The sequence below is a fragment of the Symphalangus syndactylus genome, chromosome 1, assembly GCF_028878055.3.
Source record: "Symphalangus syndactylus isolate Jambi chromosome 1, NHGRI_mSymSyn1-v2.1_pri, whole genome shotgun sequence".
In the NCBI taxonomy this organism is placed as follows: Eukaryota; Metazoa; Chordata; class Mammalia; order Primates; family Hylobatidae; genus Symphalangus; species Symphalangus syndactylus.
The window spans coordinates 94,336,083-94,352,320 of record NC_072423.2 but is presented as its reverse complement, the minus strand read 5'-3'; the positions used below and the strand labels follow the sequence as shown (position 1 = coordinate 94,352,320).

The window sequence follows — 16,238 nt, the reverse complement described above, 5'->3', positions numbered from 1 at the left end:
TCCCAGGGGCTAGACTGAGCCCAGCACAAGGGGTGTGAAATAGAATTTATTGTGGCTCTGATTATGTACACGTGAGATGGCCTGGCCGGGCCGGCCGGGCTCACATGGTTTGTACAATAAATACATCTGCGGGGCGGGCTCTCCGCAGCCGGGAAGGGTCATCGCCACGATTCAGTCCAGCTTCCGGGCTCCCAGCTTCATGGGGCCCTTAGCCACCTTCCTCTCGGCGCGTTTGGCCTCCATCTCCCGCCGCCGCTCCTCGCGCTTCTTCCGGGCCAGCTCAGCCTTGACCTGTCCTGGGGTCAAGAAGGGGAGCCCCGGTCTCAGCTCTCCAGCCAGTGCCTGCCCGGGGCCTGTAGGGGCGGGCTAGTCGGGGAGCCCTAGTCTTCAGCCCACTCAGGGGAAGCACTTACGACTCTCAGTCTCCAGGCCCTCCCAGTTGTCCTCACCCCAAGAGTCCGGCCTGGGCTGTAAAGAGAAGTGTGGGCTGCAGTGGGGCCCACTTCTGGCTGAGGTCCACCATCTTTACCCTCTCGCCAGACCCGTGCTGGGTACCTGGGTGCTGGGACGTGCAGACAGGGTAGCGAAGGGGTCGCCCTTGTCGCTGGACTCTGGGCCACCCCAGTTATACTCGCTGGCTAGCCGTGTACCCTCGGGAGGTGGCTCCTGGGAGCTTGGCTCCTGCCAGCCCTGTTCCCAGGAGCCCTCAGCTTCCCAGCTGCTCCAGTCGGACTCTGGGGATTTGGAGGATTTGTGGTCGGAGTTGCTGACCTGTAGAAGAGCGGGAGAGGGAAGTAGCCCTGGGCCCAGGGAGGAAAGAGCCCCATACAGACACACCCCCGCCAGACCCAGCTCACCTGACTAGCACGGCTCACTTGGCCCCCAGTACTCCAGTCGTCCTGCTGGGCCAGCACAGACTCGGCCTCCTGCTGCAGTGTGGGAAGGGACCACTGACTCCCACCGCATGCTAAAGGGCAAGTGAGCCCGCCCCAGCACCGTCCCAGCCACGGGCCCCACCACTGTCTTTTGCCTTCCTCCTCATTTGCTCCTCAGGCTCTGTTTCCCATCTATTAAATCAACGCTGACCCTGGCCTGCCCTCACCCTTCTTTAAGGCTGGAGGGTGAGATCTAGATGCCCCTTCCAACAGCCTTGGGGGCCAGAAACTGCTGCTGTCAGCCAGATGGGGAAATTGGGCCCCCAGCTCTGCCCCATCCTCCCTCAGCCCATCCTGAGCCCATCCCCCAAGCAGAACTGGTCTGGTTCTAGACACAGGAGTGGCCCCTCCTTGCTGACCCCCACGGCTGGGTGGGCACTGGAGGAGGGGGAAGAGGGACAGTGTGGGTGAGAGTGAGGAAGTTCAGGGAATGCCCAAGGCACCATCTGGCCGGCCTGCTCCCTGGGGCCGCTGGGTTTGAATGGGGCCTGCTGCTGGCTCTGGCCTATAATGGCCACTCCATGAGGCCTACGTGCCAGGGATGCTGTGCTGATGAGGACAGGCCAACTCCAGCCAGGCCCCACAGAAGCTCCCTGAATGGCAGCCTGTGGATTTGAGCTGGGGTCCCCTGGGGAGGCTCCCTCAGCCCCACACACCTCCAGGCTGCCCCAGTCTTCGTCGTCCCATCTGTCAGCAGCGCTGCTGTCCTCTGCTGTGTCCTTGTCCTCTTCCTGCGTCTCCCAGTGGCCTGAGGTTGTAGGGGTGGCAGGAACAGGGGTGGGGGCCGGGGCAGGAACTCCTGGGGAGCAGAGGCTCACTGAGCTTTCAGGGGGGTCTTGGGACAGGGCAGAGGCTACTAGGAGAAGGGGGCTACCGGGGGGAAGGGGCACCAAGGAAGCCCACAGGGTAACTAGAGCCTACCCCAGCTCCTATAGCCCCCTCACCACCCCCGGGGGAGTCAGACAGTAACAGTTCCTGGGTGCCTGCAGCTCCCAGCCCCCTCAGCCACTGATGCAGCCAGGCCAGGACACTCACCTTCAGGCGTGGGTCTTTGGGGAATGTTGGTCTCTGTGGGGGCAGTGGTTGGGTGCGAACGGATCAGCTTGGAGGTGAGTGAGGAGACCCCAGTCACGGCCCAGCCTGCCCAGCTGGCTGCGGCTCCTCCCATGCCAGGGCTGGAGGCTGCATGGACATCCTTCTCTGGGCAGTGGCATGAGAGAGAGGTGGGTATGGGCACGTCGGGCACCCATGGGTGACAGGACAGCAGGAACTGACAGTGCCCTGCAGCCGCCCCTCCCTTCTCCAGGCCTGAGTTCTCCCATCTGTGAAGGGGGAGCTGAGTCAAGTCTGCTCACTAGGGCCTTTCAGAAACTCCAGTGGGGGTGGGACACAAACAGGTCACAGTTAAGGACATGGCAGGGAAAGAGGGAACACGAGTGTAGGCCACTCACCCACTTCCTCCAGCTGGGTTGGGTCCTCAGACACAGACTCCAATTTGGACAGGAAGCTCCGAATGGCCTTGAAGGCCTGTGGGGGTAACAAGGGGCAGAGCTGGGGCCTCTGGGGTTCTCAAGAACCTACCAGGCCAGCTAGGGCCTGACATCCCCTACAGCCCCAGCCCAGGGCCCAGGCCCAGCTGTGCCTCACCTGGTCCCGCACGGATTTCTCAGGATCTACAGTGAGACCGCAGAGCACAGGCAGGATCTTGTGGGCACAGTCGTTCATTGAGTAGAGGTTGTGGGTGGCAGCAAAGCCCAGGACACCCGCAACCCGGGACGGTGCAAACGGGTCCTTAGTGGCTCGGCTGAAGGCAGAGGTAAGGACCCTGTGTCTGGTCTACGATGGGGCAGGAAAGAGGGCTCCTGAGTGTAGGGTCAATGTTGGGACCCAGAACCACCAGCCCTTACTTCCCAGAACGGGGCCACCCATAGGCCCCCAGAATCTGAAAAATGTGAATGAATCACTTAAATGGGGAAGAGTTTACCTAAAACTCTGGACCTGGGCTTCTCTTCCCAAATCACTGGGCTCCACACTGCCTCAGGGCATGGGACCACAACAGCAGCTGTCCCCAGGGCTCGGACACAGGCTCCCTTCCTCCCTGCCCAGCTGACCGTTCATTCCTGTTAACTGTCTGGGCATGGCAAGCAACTGAACTTACAAACCCTGGCTGAGGGGATGCACACAGGCCATGGGGCCAAGCAGGCCTGGATTCAGATCCCAGATCCCTCCTGGCTGTGTGACCTCGGCCAACTCACTCCACCTCTGGGAACCCAGATATGGGGCCGGCAGCATGCAGGGCCTACGCCTCTGGGAGAATGAAGGACCCCACACACAAGACTCCTGGCCCTGAAGGAGGCTGTGGTCCTGCGACAGGGACCGGGCTCCAGCAGTTGTGCAGGACACTCACACTGGCACTGAGGTAGGAGCCGATTTTGCCCAGGCAGACCGTGGTGTTGCAGCGGATGGGGCCCTGTTCATCCTTGGCCTGTAGCCGTGCAAAGTGCTTCATCAGCTCCACATTGAGGTTGGCCTCGTTCAGCTTTGGGGCCAGGAGCAGCATGGACTGTGGGGCAGAAATGAGTGGGAACTGTGGGCTGTGGTGGGCAAAGGGCCTTGTGCAGGAACAGCCTCCTGGCAGCCCTCATCCCAGAGCACACCCATCAAAGCCTGCAAGGCCACCTCCCAGCCTGGGCCTGGCCCTGTCCAGCATGTTGAGGAAAGGGACCCCATTTCTGTCCCCCTTTACAGCAAAACCTCCAAAGTCCGTCTGCACTCCTGTCTCCCATTTCTTCTGCTCTGCTCTCCTGATGGCACCCCACCTAGACTCACACAAACAGCCCCACACTCTGCCAAACTGGCTCAGGGTGAGGTCACTGATGCCCTCCATGGTACTAATTTCAACAGCCAGTTCTCCATCCTCACCAAACTTGACCCTCAGCAGTTCTGACACCCCTGAGTTTTCCCTCCCTGAAACTTTGGTCTCTGGTCTTCCAGGACACCAGCCCCTCCTGGTTCTCCTCTGACCTGGCTGGCTGCTGCTTTTTTTTTTTTTTTTTTTTTTTAAGACGGAGTCTTGCTCTGTCGCCCAGGCTGGAGTGCAGTGGCACAATCTCGGCTCACTGCAAGCTCCACCTCCCGGGTTCACGCCATTCTCCTGCCTCAGCCTCTCCGAGTAGCTGGGACTACGGGTGCCCGCCACCACGCCCGGCTAATTTTTTTGTATTGTTAGTAGAGACGGGGTTTCACCGTGGTCTCGATCTCCTGACCTTGTGATCCGCCCGCCTCGGCCTCCCAAAGTGCTGGGATTACAAGCGTGAGCCACCGTGCCCGGCCGTGGCTGCTGCTTTTGCTGAGATTCTAACGTTCACACACTCGGAGCCAATCTAGAGGGCTCTTTTATATCTAACACTCTTGCCCTAGATGATCTCAGCCATTTCATGGCTTTAAATGCCATCTTGTGAGCTGACAACCCCCAGGCACACACCCCTAGCCCAGGCTTCCCTAAATTTCACACATGCATAACCAGTGGCCAACTTGACATCTCCATCCAGCTGCCTAACAGAAACAGCCAAGATGGGGCCCAACATGCTTGCGTCATCTTCTCAGTAAATAGCAACTCCTAACCTTCCAGTTGCTCAGGCCACAAGCCTCAGAGCCACCCTCATCTCCATATCATTTTTGGTTTTGAGATGGAGTCTCACTCTGTCACCCAGGCTGGAGTGCAGTGGTGTGATCTCTACTCACTGCAACCTCCGCCTCCTGGGTTCAAGCAATTCTCCTGCCCCGGCCTCCTGAGTGGCTGGGATTATAGGTGCCCACCACCATGCCCCGCTAATTTTTTGTATTTTAATTTTATTTTTTTGAGACGGTGTCTTGCTCTGTCACCCAGGCTGGAGTGCAGTGGCGCGATCTTGGCTCACTGCAAGCTCCATCTCTGAGGTTCACACCATTCTCCTGCCTCAGCCTCCCGAGTAGCTGGGACCACAGGCGCCCACCACCATGCCCAGTTAGATTGTTTTTGTACTTTTAGTAGAGACGGGGTTTCACCGTGTTAGCCAGGATGGTCTCGATCTCCTGACCTTGTGATCTGCCCACCTCAGCCTCCCAAAGTCTGGGATTACAGGTGTGAGCAACCGCACCCAGCCATTTTTTGTATTTTTAGTAGAGATGGGGTTTTACCATGTTGGCCAGGCTGGTCTCAAACTCCTGATCTCAGGTGATCCACCCGCCTCGGCCTCCCAAAGTGCTGGGATTACAGGCATGGGCCACCACGCCCGGTCTAAAATAATTTCTTAAATTTTGAGATGAGGTCTCACTCTGTTGCCCAGGCTGGAATGCAGTGTCACGATCATAGCTCAATGCAGCCTCAACCTCCTGGGCTCAAGCTACCTACCCGCCTCAGCCTCCCGAGTAGCTGGGACTACAGGCGTGCATCACCATACACGGCTAACTTTTGTATTTTTTTGTAGAGATGGGGTTTGGCCATGATGACCAGGCTGGTCTCCAACTCCTGGGCTCAAGCGATCCTCCCACCTTGGCCTACCAAAGTGCTGGGATCACAGGTGTGAGCCACCGCGCCCAGCCCCTGACCACTGTTTTTAAAACCACAAACTCTTCTCCCCACACTTTCCAACAATGCATATTTTCTTCCTTTTTTTTTTTTTTTTGAAACGGAGTTTCACTCTTGTTGCCCAGGCTGGAGTGCAATGGCATGATCTCGGCTCACTGCAACCTCTGCCTCCTGGGTTCAATTGAGTCTCCTGCCTCAGCCTCCCGAGTAGCTGGGATTACAGGCATGCGCGACCATGCCCAGCTGGTTTTGTATTTTTTAGTAGAGACAGGGCTTCGCCATGTTGGTCAGGCTGGTCTCGAGCTCCTGACCTCAGGTGATCCGCTTGCCTCAGCCTCCCAAAGTGCAGGGATTACGGGCGTGAGCCACTGCGACCAGCCAACAATACATATTTTCTAATTCTGTTGTATTGTCTGGCAAGCCCACTCTCTGTGCCTTGGAAAGGAAGCTCCATGAGTGCAGGGGGCTGGGTACCTCATGCACACTGCCTCAAAGCATGGGGCTTGGGCCAGGAACAGGCAGGTGCTCGTTGTCTGCTGAATGGAGGACGTGCTCCCCCGCCAGCTGCCGAGCTGCACCCACGGCCTGAACCCACACAGCAAAGACAGTGCCTGCTTGGACCCATGGGCCAAAGCCAAGGCCTCTGTGTCTAGGGTGAGCCCCTCCAAACCTTGGAAAACCAGGGGTAGCCACTCTGGGCCTGGCCACACCCACCTTGACTGTCTGCTCCCGGATGGCAGGGTTGGTGTCCAGGAAGCCATGTACAACGTGGGGGAAGATCTGGGTGTTGACCGTTGGCTCGTCAAGGTACTGGATGAACTGCTCCATCTGTGGCCCAGGTTGGGATGTATCAACATGGTCAGCCCCTCCCACTCTCTCCCCATAGCCATGGAACCGCTCCTGGCTTAGCTTTTCCACCCAGCAGGCACTGGCCAGCCAGGTCAACCTCCTGAGCTACCACTCAGGTGTTTGGCCTCAGGCCCAGGTAGAGGAGTGAGGAAAGGCCAGGAGGGCGCTAGGAAGGCCTGGCTCATAGTCCGGCTCATCTGGCCACCCTCTCATCTGGCCTCTTCTATTTTCTTTTCTTTTTTTTTTTTTTTTTTGAGACAGAGTCTTGCTCTGTGGCCGAGGCTGGAGTGCAGTGGCGCGATCTCAGCTCACTGCAGCCTCTGCCTCCCAGGTTTAAGCGATTCTCCTGCCTCAGCCTCCTGAGCAGCTGAGATTACAGGCACCCACCACCACACCTGGCTAATTTTTGTATTTTTAGTAGAGACGGGGTTTCGCCATGTTGGCCAGGCTGGTCTTAAACTCCTGACCTCAGGTGATCTGCCTGCCTCGGCCCTCTCAAAGTGCTGGGATTACAGGCATAAGCCACTGCGCCCAGCCTGAGCCTCTTCTATAAACGAGGGTATCACCCCTGCCCTGCTCCTCCCCGCCTGCCCACAGTGCCATGAGGAAGACTGGTACGTTTGGTGGTTGCAGAGGGAATGGCACTGGGAGCCGCTGGTACTTCCTAGATCCCATCCATCCTGTCTGATGCTCCCAGCTGCCCTGGGGTTGGCAGGAGAGAGACTGTATCCCCACTCTAGAGCGCTAGAGTGACTGAGCCAGGAGAGGAGGGGGCATTAGAGCGCTGCAGCCTGGGCAAACTGGCCATTCCCAAAACTGCCAAGGAGCCCTGTATGTGGCCAACTTTCTGACAGCCTGGCCTCAGTGGGTCCCTCACTTGTGTGCGTGTTCAGGGGTTGGGTTTCTGGGGTCCCTGTGCAGCCAGGGCAGGTGCCTCCCCAGCCACCAGGGTGGGGTCTGGGTGAGGTGGACCACCACGGAGTCTGGTACAGAGGCCTCACCTGCTGCAGGAGGCGGATGCGCATGGCCCGGTCAGTGGATGAGAACATCTTGACCACCACAGGGATGATCTTCTGCTGATACTCCTCAGCACTCAGGAACTTGCCCACCTGAAAGGGCAGGAAGAGGGGTTCAGCCGCTCACAGGAATGGGCTGACTTTGCTGGGCTCATCTAAATTCCTGGGGCTGATATCCCAGGGTGGGAATGAAGTGATGGCGGAGCGAGGGGCAGGCATTTCCTCAGCAGCTCCTCTACCCATATTCCATCTCAGCCCTGCCCTTAACCTTTCTGGGCCAAGGCCTCTTTCAGGAGGCTGATGAAAGCTCTGGGCCCCTCCCTACAAACAGGTACCTTTATGCCATATGCAGAAATTCTGCCTGCAATTTCTGGGGGTTCTCAGCTATACAGGACTTGCTTGTTGTCTTCTCCCCTCCTGGCAAGTCATTCAGATGAAAGAGTTCTCCCCAAGGTGAGGAGGGCAGGGAATGCCAGGTGCCCATAAAAAGGCGGGCTGGGGTCTGAGGAAGGGGTGGAAGATCCAGCCCCCAGAAGTCAGGTGAGCTGAGTGCTAAGCAGTCAGGAGAGGGGATGGTAAAGTGCGGTGGTGAGTAGGTAATCCCCTGGGTCCTGGGAACCAAGGTGCACAGGTCAGACCCAGGGAAATGGAGGAAGGGCTGAGGGTTGTGATGCCAGAGGTTTGTGGAAAAAAGGATTTTAGGGGCAGAGTCTCTCCTCCCCAGGGGATAGCTGGTCAGGTACCTGTTTATAGACACTGGCAGGAGCTCATATGGGCTTGGGTCTGCCCTAACCAGGCTGCCCTACCCCAGGGACTTCTCTTTGGCAGTTCCTGTGCACCCAGCCAGCCTTCTGGACCCCACAGTTCCACTCACCTTAAAGAGGGGCGTGAGGACAACGGCCCCAGCATTGCCGAACTCAAAGGCGGTCAGCAGCTGGGGCAGCACCTTGTGCCGACAGAAATCCTCAGGGAATGCGTCCAGGCTCTTGCTCAGCTCCTGGAAGAACTTTTGCTTCTCGGCTGGCTCTTTGATCTGGGGGAGTGAGGACAGGACCCGGGGAAGAGATCAGCCTGGTTGCAGCCCAAACCCAGCCATGGGTGAGGACAAGGAGAAGTGACGCTTATGGGCTCCGGTGCCTGGCTGTCTGGTTTCAAAGCCCAACTGTCCCACTTACCTGCCATGTAAAATGGGATAATAGCACTACCATCTATGGGATAGTTCTGGGATTCAACCAGAAAATGCACATAAAAGCTGCAGCATAGGCTGGCACATGGCAGATGCTCGGTCGGTTAGGGACTGTTGCTGCCATTGCGGCCACCTGACCGCGACTCAAGAGAGTCGCAGCTGGGTTCTTCCCACCACTCCACCTAACAATGGGAAGAGGGGGCCCTGGGCACTGCCCTCCCATGTTCTCCTGGAGGCTCCTGAAACCCTATTTCCTATGGGGTACACTTTAAGGAGAAGGGCAGCTTGGCAGAGCCAGCTGTATGAGGAGAACTCCACGTAGCAAAGTTCCTGCTGCCCCGACACTGCTCAGGAGGCAACGGGGCCTCAGCGTTTCCAGCAGCTTCTCCTTCCAGGTTTCCACCCTCCAAAGGCTCTCCCTGCCCCGCAGCATCTGAGTCAAGATTCCATGACCTCTGCTGGGTCAGGGTCTGTGGAGTGTCTGCCACTCTCCTCCCCTGCTCCTGATTCTGATTCTCAGCCCCCACTGTTTTCCCCATACACGGCTGGGTCCGGGCATTGCAGAGAGCAGAGCCTCCTTCCCTCCTCCCTACAGCAACCCTGCAGGCCAGTGCACCCAGATGCTCCTCACTATACACATGTGGAAACCAACATTTAGAGGCAAAGCAGAGGGCACCCTCCTCAGTATCTCTCCGTGTGCTGTCGCCTCTGCCTGGAACTCTTCCTCCAGGTGCCATCCCTCTGGCTCCCACCATCACGTCCTTCAGGCCCCAGCTCCAATGTCACACTTCAGAGAGCCCATCCCTGAACACCCACTCCAGTACTTTCCTTCCTGCACTGGTTTTTTGTTTCTTTCTTTTTTTTTTTTTTTTTTTTTAAGACTGAGTTTTGCTCTTGTTGCCCAGGCTGGAGTGCAATGGTGCGATCTCGGCTCACTGCAACCTCCTGCCTCCCAGGTTCAAGCGATTCTCCCGCCTTAGCCTCCGGAGTAGCTAGGATTACAGGTATGCGCCACCACGCCTGGCTAATTTTTTGTATTTTTAGTAGAGATGGGGTTTCTCCATGTTGGTCAGGCTGGTCTCAAACTCCTGACCTCAAATAATCCACCAGCCCCAGCCTCCCAAAGTGCTGGGATTACAGGCTCGAGCCACCGCACTGGCTTTCTTATTTATGGTGTTTGTTTGTTTGTTTGTTTTGAGACGGAGATTTGCTCTCGTTGCCCAGGCTAGAATGCGATGGCACAGTTTTGACTCACTGCAACCTCCACCTCCCAGGTTCCAGCGATTTTCCTGTCCCAGCCTTCCTGAGTAGCTGGGATTACAGGGATGTGCCACCACGCCCGGCTAATTTTTGTACTTTTAGTAGAGATGGGGTTTCTCCATGTTGGTCAGCTGGTATCGAACTCCCGACCTCAGGTGATCCACCCGCCTCAGCCTCCCAAACTGCTGGGATTACAGGCGTGAGCCACTGCACCCGGCTCTTATTTATGGTTTTTATGTTTTCTGTCTCTCCCCCAGCAAGAGTTCCCAAGGGTGGGGATCTGGTCTGTTTACTTTTTGCTAGATCCTTGAGGGCAGTGATCAAGGTCTGCCTCACCTTCCTCCACACCGTGCTGCCCAACCCCCTGCAGCCAGCACAGGGTGTTACACCCCTGGGGACCACAGCCAGAATGTGCACGTGGAGTGACTGGAGTAACCAGAGCTGGCCCTAAATGCCTGCTGGGCACAGAACACTACACCATGCACTTTCAATTCTGACTCCTCACTGGGTCCCTTTGAAGTAGGTATAGGTTGAGTCTCCCTTGTCCAAAATGTTTGGGACCAGAAATGTTTCAGATTTCAGATGTTTTTAGATTTTGGAATATGTGTGTTATACCAATTCAACATCTTTTTTTTTTGAGATGTAGTCTCACACTGTCGCCCGGGCTGGAGTGCAGTGGCACGATCTCGGCTCACTGCAACCTCCATCTCCTGGGTTCAAGTGATTCTCCTACCTCAGCCTCTTGAGTAGCTGGGATTACAGGTGCCCGCCCAGCTGATTTTTTGTATTTTTAGTAGAGATGGGGTTTCTCCATGTTGGTCAGGCTGGTCTCGAATTCCCAACCTCAGGTGATCCACCCGCCTCAGCCTCCCAAGGTGCTGGGATTACAGGCGTGAGCTACTGTGCCCGGCACCAATTTAACATCTGTAATCCAAAAAATCTGAAATGCAAAATGCTCTAATGGGCATTTCCTTGGACTGTAATGTTGGTGGTCAAAAAGTTTCCAGTTTTGGAGTACTTAGATCATGCATTTTCGGATTAGGGATGCTCAACCTGTACTATTATTGGGACTGAATTTCAGCCAAGGGAAGTCACAGAGTGAGTATGAGCTGGAGCCTGGGTTTGAACCTGGATTGGCCTAACTCCACAGTCCATGCTTGTCTCCTGAGGGTCAATTGTGAGGTACCCTGAAAAGCAGGGTAGGGGCAGAACTAAAAAGGTAGGGTCGAAGCCCAGGGTGGGTTGGGGGCTCACCTGAATCTCCTCCAGGAAGAGGTTGGTCTCTACAAAGCGGTTGTTCATGAAGCCACCAGGTGCCCGGCAGTTCTGCAGGAAGCGGGCTGGGTTGGGACGCATCTTGGGGTTTGCTCCCACCAGCTCACAGTAATGGGGCACCAGCGATTTGGGGATCTGTAGGGGAGGGGTCAGTGTCAGGGCAGGGGTAGCCAGCTGGCAGAGGGGCTGAGGCAAGGCAAAGAGCCAGGGGCAAGAAACTTACCTTCCCAGGGTTGCGTAGGGCTGCTGCTCGAGGTAGGGACCCATTGAAGACTTCCCAGATGAGGCAGCCCAAGCGCCACATGTCTGCTGACCTGTGGCAGTGACCCAGAGCTCTTAGGGCCCCACCAACCACCTGCACAGGCCTCCAGCCTGCCTTGGGCACCAGGCACCCACTGCATGCCAGGGCCTGGCTATGTCCCTCAGCTGAGCCATCAGTCTCAAGAGGCAGGTTTCATTAGCCTCACTTAACAGATAAAAAAATCCAAGGCTCGGAGAACTAGGCACATCTGTCCAGGTCACAGAGCTTTCAAGTTCAGAATCACCCAACCCCGAATGCTGTGTCCATCCTACCCTACCGCCCTGAGGACCCTGGGGGCAGAGGAGTGTCCCTCACTCCTGGGACACTGATTCCCTCCCCAGCCAGGCAGCAGGGAACAGGGGAGTGCCAACTAGTCTAGGAGTCCTGAGGCTGCAGGGGCCTCCAGGACAGGGCAGGTTGGGGCACGCTGCCCCCAGTCACCCACCACTTCTCTCTGACCACTCTGCCACTGCTGTCAGCCAACTCCGGGGGGTCATACTGCTCAAGCTCGGGGATCCCCTTGCGGGGAGGTCCCCCACCGTTGCCCTGGGCTGAATACATGTAGTCCAGGCCCCCAAGCTTCCACTCGCCAGCTCGGTCCACGAACACAGCGGCCATGCAGACATTGTTGTGGATGAGGCTGCAGTCGTTGATCAGGAAGCTGAGGGCTTTCTGGGGGCAGAAGGAGCCATCACGCCCCAGCACCTGCAACCCCCCATCCCTGCTCTCATCACCACTGCCCCCCACCTCACCACGATCTGGTGTAGCCCCCAGGAGATCTCCAGCTCCTTCAGGCCACCAGCCTCCACTCTCGCCTTGAGGTATATTCCCAACGGGGTCACAGCCTCTGTTACGACGTGGAGGCATTTTTCTGTCTGGGGAAGGGGACACAGGGTTATCAAGGGCGGAGGCGCAGAGAGGAAGGAGAGATAAGTGACTTGAAGTGGGGAGAGATGGGTAAGAGGAAACCAAATTTGGGGGTGCTGGGGCACATAGGGTGGAAACAGGGCAGGAGGGGAGACAGAAGTGGGTAACCAGGAGATAGTGAGGGGCAGAGACGGGCAGGCAAGGCAGCGGGTACCTCCAGTCCATCGATGTAAGCCAGGATGTTGGGGTGCCTTAGAGTTTTGAGGCGCTTGAAGGCAGCTTTGGCCACCTGGGTCTGCTCTTCCGCGCCAGGCTTCACATCATAGACGAAGATGGACACGGGGCTGCCTGTAGCCTAGGGGAGGGCAGCGGGGCCTGAGATGGTCCCAGAGCTGTTGTGTGGCCGGAAGACAAGGGCAGGCAGCCAGCTCTCTCCCCAGGTCAGCCTTAGGGACACTTCGCCGGGCCCACGTGACCCCGGCCCTGTCCGCCTGTCGGTCCCTCGGTCCCTCCGCCCGCCACGTAGTCACTGCCCGCCCCCTCCCCGGCCTGCTACCCCGTGGCTCCGCCGCCACGTCAGGCCGGGCGCGACGCGACGGGGCCGGCGGCGCGGACTAGGCAAGGCCCAGGTCGGCCGCGGCCTACGGAGCTCAGCCGCACTCACCTTCTTGCGGCCGCGGTGCAGGGCCCAGGGCCCGGGCGGGCTGCCCTCTGGGGGCTCCGGGATGAGCTCGAACGGGAAGTCCCGGACCGGGTCCCGGGCAAAGAACCACATCGTCCCCACCGCCGCCACGGGCTCGGGGGCCTTAGCTCCGGGTCCTCCGGCCGCCCGAGCCGGGGCGGGGCGGAGAGGGGGCGGGGCCTACGTCGGGGCGGAGCAAGACCTGAACTGGGGCGGGGTGGGGCAGAACCTGAGTTGGGGCGGGAAGGGGCGGGGCCAAGGGAGGGGCGGGAGAGAGGCGGGGACGGGGGTTAGGGAGGGGCGGGGGGAGGGCGGGGCCCGTCAGGGGCGGCGGGCGGTACTAAGATCAGTACTCCGCCGCCGGGTAAGTCACTTAAAACCCTCCAAGGCTGTGAGCCCTTATATCTAAAGGGGCCTAAATCCTAAAGGATAATAGAGCCTGCCTTCTAGCGTATTGTAAGGATGAGAGCTTAAGAAGGGACAGACGGGTGGGGAAACCGAGGCAAAAAGGGGGAGAGGTAGGGAGACTGACAGGCATGAGAGGGTGCAGTGAGGAGTGAGGCAGAGACCCAAGGAGGGAGACTGGCCCCACGCCAGACACTCTCTCCCACCAGCAAGTGGGTGCCTCCAGGCTCCGGGGAGGAGTCCGTGCTGGTGAAGTGACCATTAGAGAAGCACGAGGAGACGCCCCAGAGAAAGAGCGTGGGTGAGAGGCAGAGAGTGAATCCCAGGTTCCAAGGAGATCCAGAACCCCGGGGCAGGGGCGGGCACCCAGCGAATAGAGGAAGGAGAGACCAAGGAGGGAAGAAGAAGTGACCCCAGGAAAGGAGGGATGGAGAAGGAGCAGCTGGGCAAGTCCGGAAGAGGCCAAAGGGCTGGGAAGGGCCCCTGCTCTCCTGGGCTCAGCTGCCCAGCTCTCAAGCCAACGGATTGCATCTCTCAGTGCCTGTGCAGACAGCCATGGGGTGATGGTAGCTCAATCGGCGCATCACACTGGTGGGGATCCAGACCCTGAGCTGTGTAGGAGGGGCTGGACAGGCAGTGGTTCCTCTGCAAGTAGGGTCTCAGGACCCAGGCTTGGGGACAGTGCCTCAACCACAGCTATGGAGCACTGGTGAGATTCTGGGACCGGTTATGAAAAGTCTGGTTGGGATGCCTTTGGGAGATAACTCAAGGGCAGAGATGCCACAGTGAGACGGTGCTGGGTTTCAATCACGGTTCAGCCCCTCATTGGATGTGAGAACTCACACAGTTCCCTTTGGGTGCGTTAGGTCCCCCATCTATAAACTGGGGTGAGGGCCAGGCACAGTGGTTCACGCTTGTAATCTCAGCACTTTGGGAGGCTGAGGCTGGAGGATCACCCGAGGTCAGGAGTTCCAGGTCAGCCTGACCAACATGTTTGAAGAGGGCCTGCCCCTCCACACCTGTGGGTATTTCTTGTCAGGTGGAGACGGGAGACTGAGAAAAGAAATAAGACACAGAGACAAAGTATAGAGAAAGAAGAGTGGGCCCAGGGGACCGGCACACTCAGTATATGAGGACCTGCACTGGCGCTGGTTTCTCAGTTGCCTCAGTATTTATTGATTACTATTTTCACTATCTCTGCAAGGGGACTGCGGCAGGAGAACAGGGTGATGGTGGGAAGAAGGTCAGCAGGAAAACATGTGAGTAAAGGAATCTGCGTCATAAATAAGTTCAAGGGAAGGTACTGTGCCCGGATGTGCACGTAGGCTAGATTTATGTTTCTCCTTACCCAAACATCTCAGTGCAGCAAAGAGTAACAGAGCAGTATCACCGCTAGTATATCCCGCCTCCAGCCATAGGGCAGTTTTCTCCTATCTCAGAATAGAATGACTGGTCGGCTTTACACCAAGACATTCCATTCCCAGGGACATACGGGAAACAGAGGCCTTCCTCTTATCTCAACCACAAAGAGGTCTTCCTCTTTTACTAATTCTCAGCACAGATCCTTTACAGGTGTCGGGCTGGGGGACGATAAGGTCTTTCCCCTTCCCACAAGGCCATATCTCAGGCTGTCTCAGTCAGGGAGACAATACCCAGGCTTTCTCGGGCAGAGGTCCCTGTGGCTTTCCACAGTGCATCATGTCCCTGGTTAATAGAGAATGGAGAATGGCGATGACTTTTTACCAAGCATACTGCCTGCAAACATATTGTTAACAAGGCACATCCTGCACAGCCCTAAATCCCTTTAAACTTTGATTCAATACAGCACGTTTCTGTGAGCACAGGGTTGGAGCTAAAGTTACAGGTTAACAGCATCTCAAAGCAGAACAATTTTTCTTAGTACGGATCAAAATGGAGTTTCTTATGTCTTCTTTTTTTCTACGTAGACACAGTAACAGTCTGATCCGTCTTCCTTTCCCCTACATATGTGTGGGCGGAAGATTACCTAGGTGCCGGGGCAAGAGACTGAAGGCACAAACTGTTTCAGTATAATAAAGAAAATAGTTAGAATAAGAATAGTCATAATACAAATTAGATCTAGAAATGATCATGGACAATTATCAATCATTATTATAAACATTATTAATCATTAGCTTTTAATATTACTCTTTGTTGCATTATTAATATAACCTAGGAATAACCGGTGGGTATAGGGTCAGATGCTGGAGGGACATTGTGAGAAGTGACCTAGAAGGCAAGAAGTGAGCCTTCTGTCACGCCTGCATAAGGGCCACTTGAGGGCTCTTTGGACAAGCAGTAACGCCAGTGTCTGGGAAGGCATCCGTTACTTAGCAGACCGCGAAAGGGAGTGTCCTTTCCTTGAAGGAGTCAGGAAACACTCTGCTCCACCAGCTTCTTGTGGAAGGCTGGATATTATCCAGGCCTGCCCACAGTCATCCAGAGGTCTAAACCCCTCCCTGTGGTGCTGTGCTTCAATGCTCACGCTGCTTGTCCACTTTCACGCACCTCCCATACTCCTGGTTCCTCTTTGAAGTTCGAAGTAGATAGCGGTAGAAGGAATAGTGAAAGTCTTTTTTTTTTTTTTTGAGACGGAGTCTCGCTCTTTCGCCCAGGCTGGAGTGCAGTGGCGCAATCTCGGCTCACTGCAAGCTCCGCCTCCTGGGTTCACGCCATTCTCCTGCCTCAGCCTCTCCGAGTAGCTGGGACTACAGGCGCCTGCCACCACGCCTGGCTAATTTTTTTGTATTTTTAGTAGAGACGGGGTTCACCATGGTCTCGATCTCCTGACCTCGTGATCCGCCCGCCTCGGCCTCCCAAAGTGCTGGGATTACAAGCGTGAGCCACCACGCCCGGCCGTGAAAGTCTTAAAGT

The 16,238-nt window shown here is 56.7% G+C and overlaps 1 protein-coding gene across 29 annotated transcripts; it reads right to left on the bottom strand.

Annotated features, from left to right (window-relative positions):
- Positions 1–33: 33 nt before the first annotated feature.
- SCYL1 (SCY1 like pseudokinase 1) lies at positions 34–13,150 on the bottom strand. Of its 29 annotated transcripts, none has more exons than XM_055254787.2 (18): positions 12,924–13,150; positions 12,474–12,614; positions 12,145–12,267; positions 11,838–12,064; positions 11,315–11,405; positions 11,071–11,226; positions 8,245–8,403; positions 7,356–7,463; positions 6,220–6,333; positions 3,343–3,498; positions 2,583–2,771; positions 2,387–2,462; positions 1,971–2,135; positions 1,592–1,734; positions 858–929; positions 556–771; positions 414–468; positions 34–296 (listed from the first exon to the last, which is right to left on the bottom strand). In XM_055254787.2, exons 1-18 carry the CDS (start codon positions 13,032–13,034, stop codon positions 172–174), a joined length of 2,427 nt encoding a protein of 808 aa, XP_055110762.2. In that variant the 5' UTR covers positions 13,035–13,150; the 3' UTR covers positions 34–171. The 29 variants fall into 29 exon arrangements, with proteins under 29 accessions (XP_055110762.2, XP_055110846.2, XP_063499013.1 ...); XM_055254871.2 differs by having other exon boundaries at positions 858–926; positions 12,924–13,126; XM_063642943.1 differs by having other exon boundaries at positions 858–926; positions 1,592–1,731; positions 12,924–13,122.
- Positions 13,151–16,238: the final 3,088 nt, after the last annotated feature.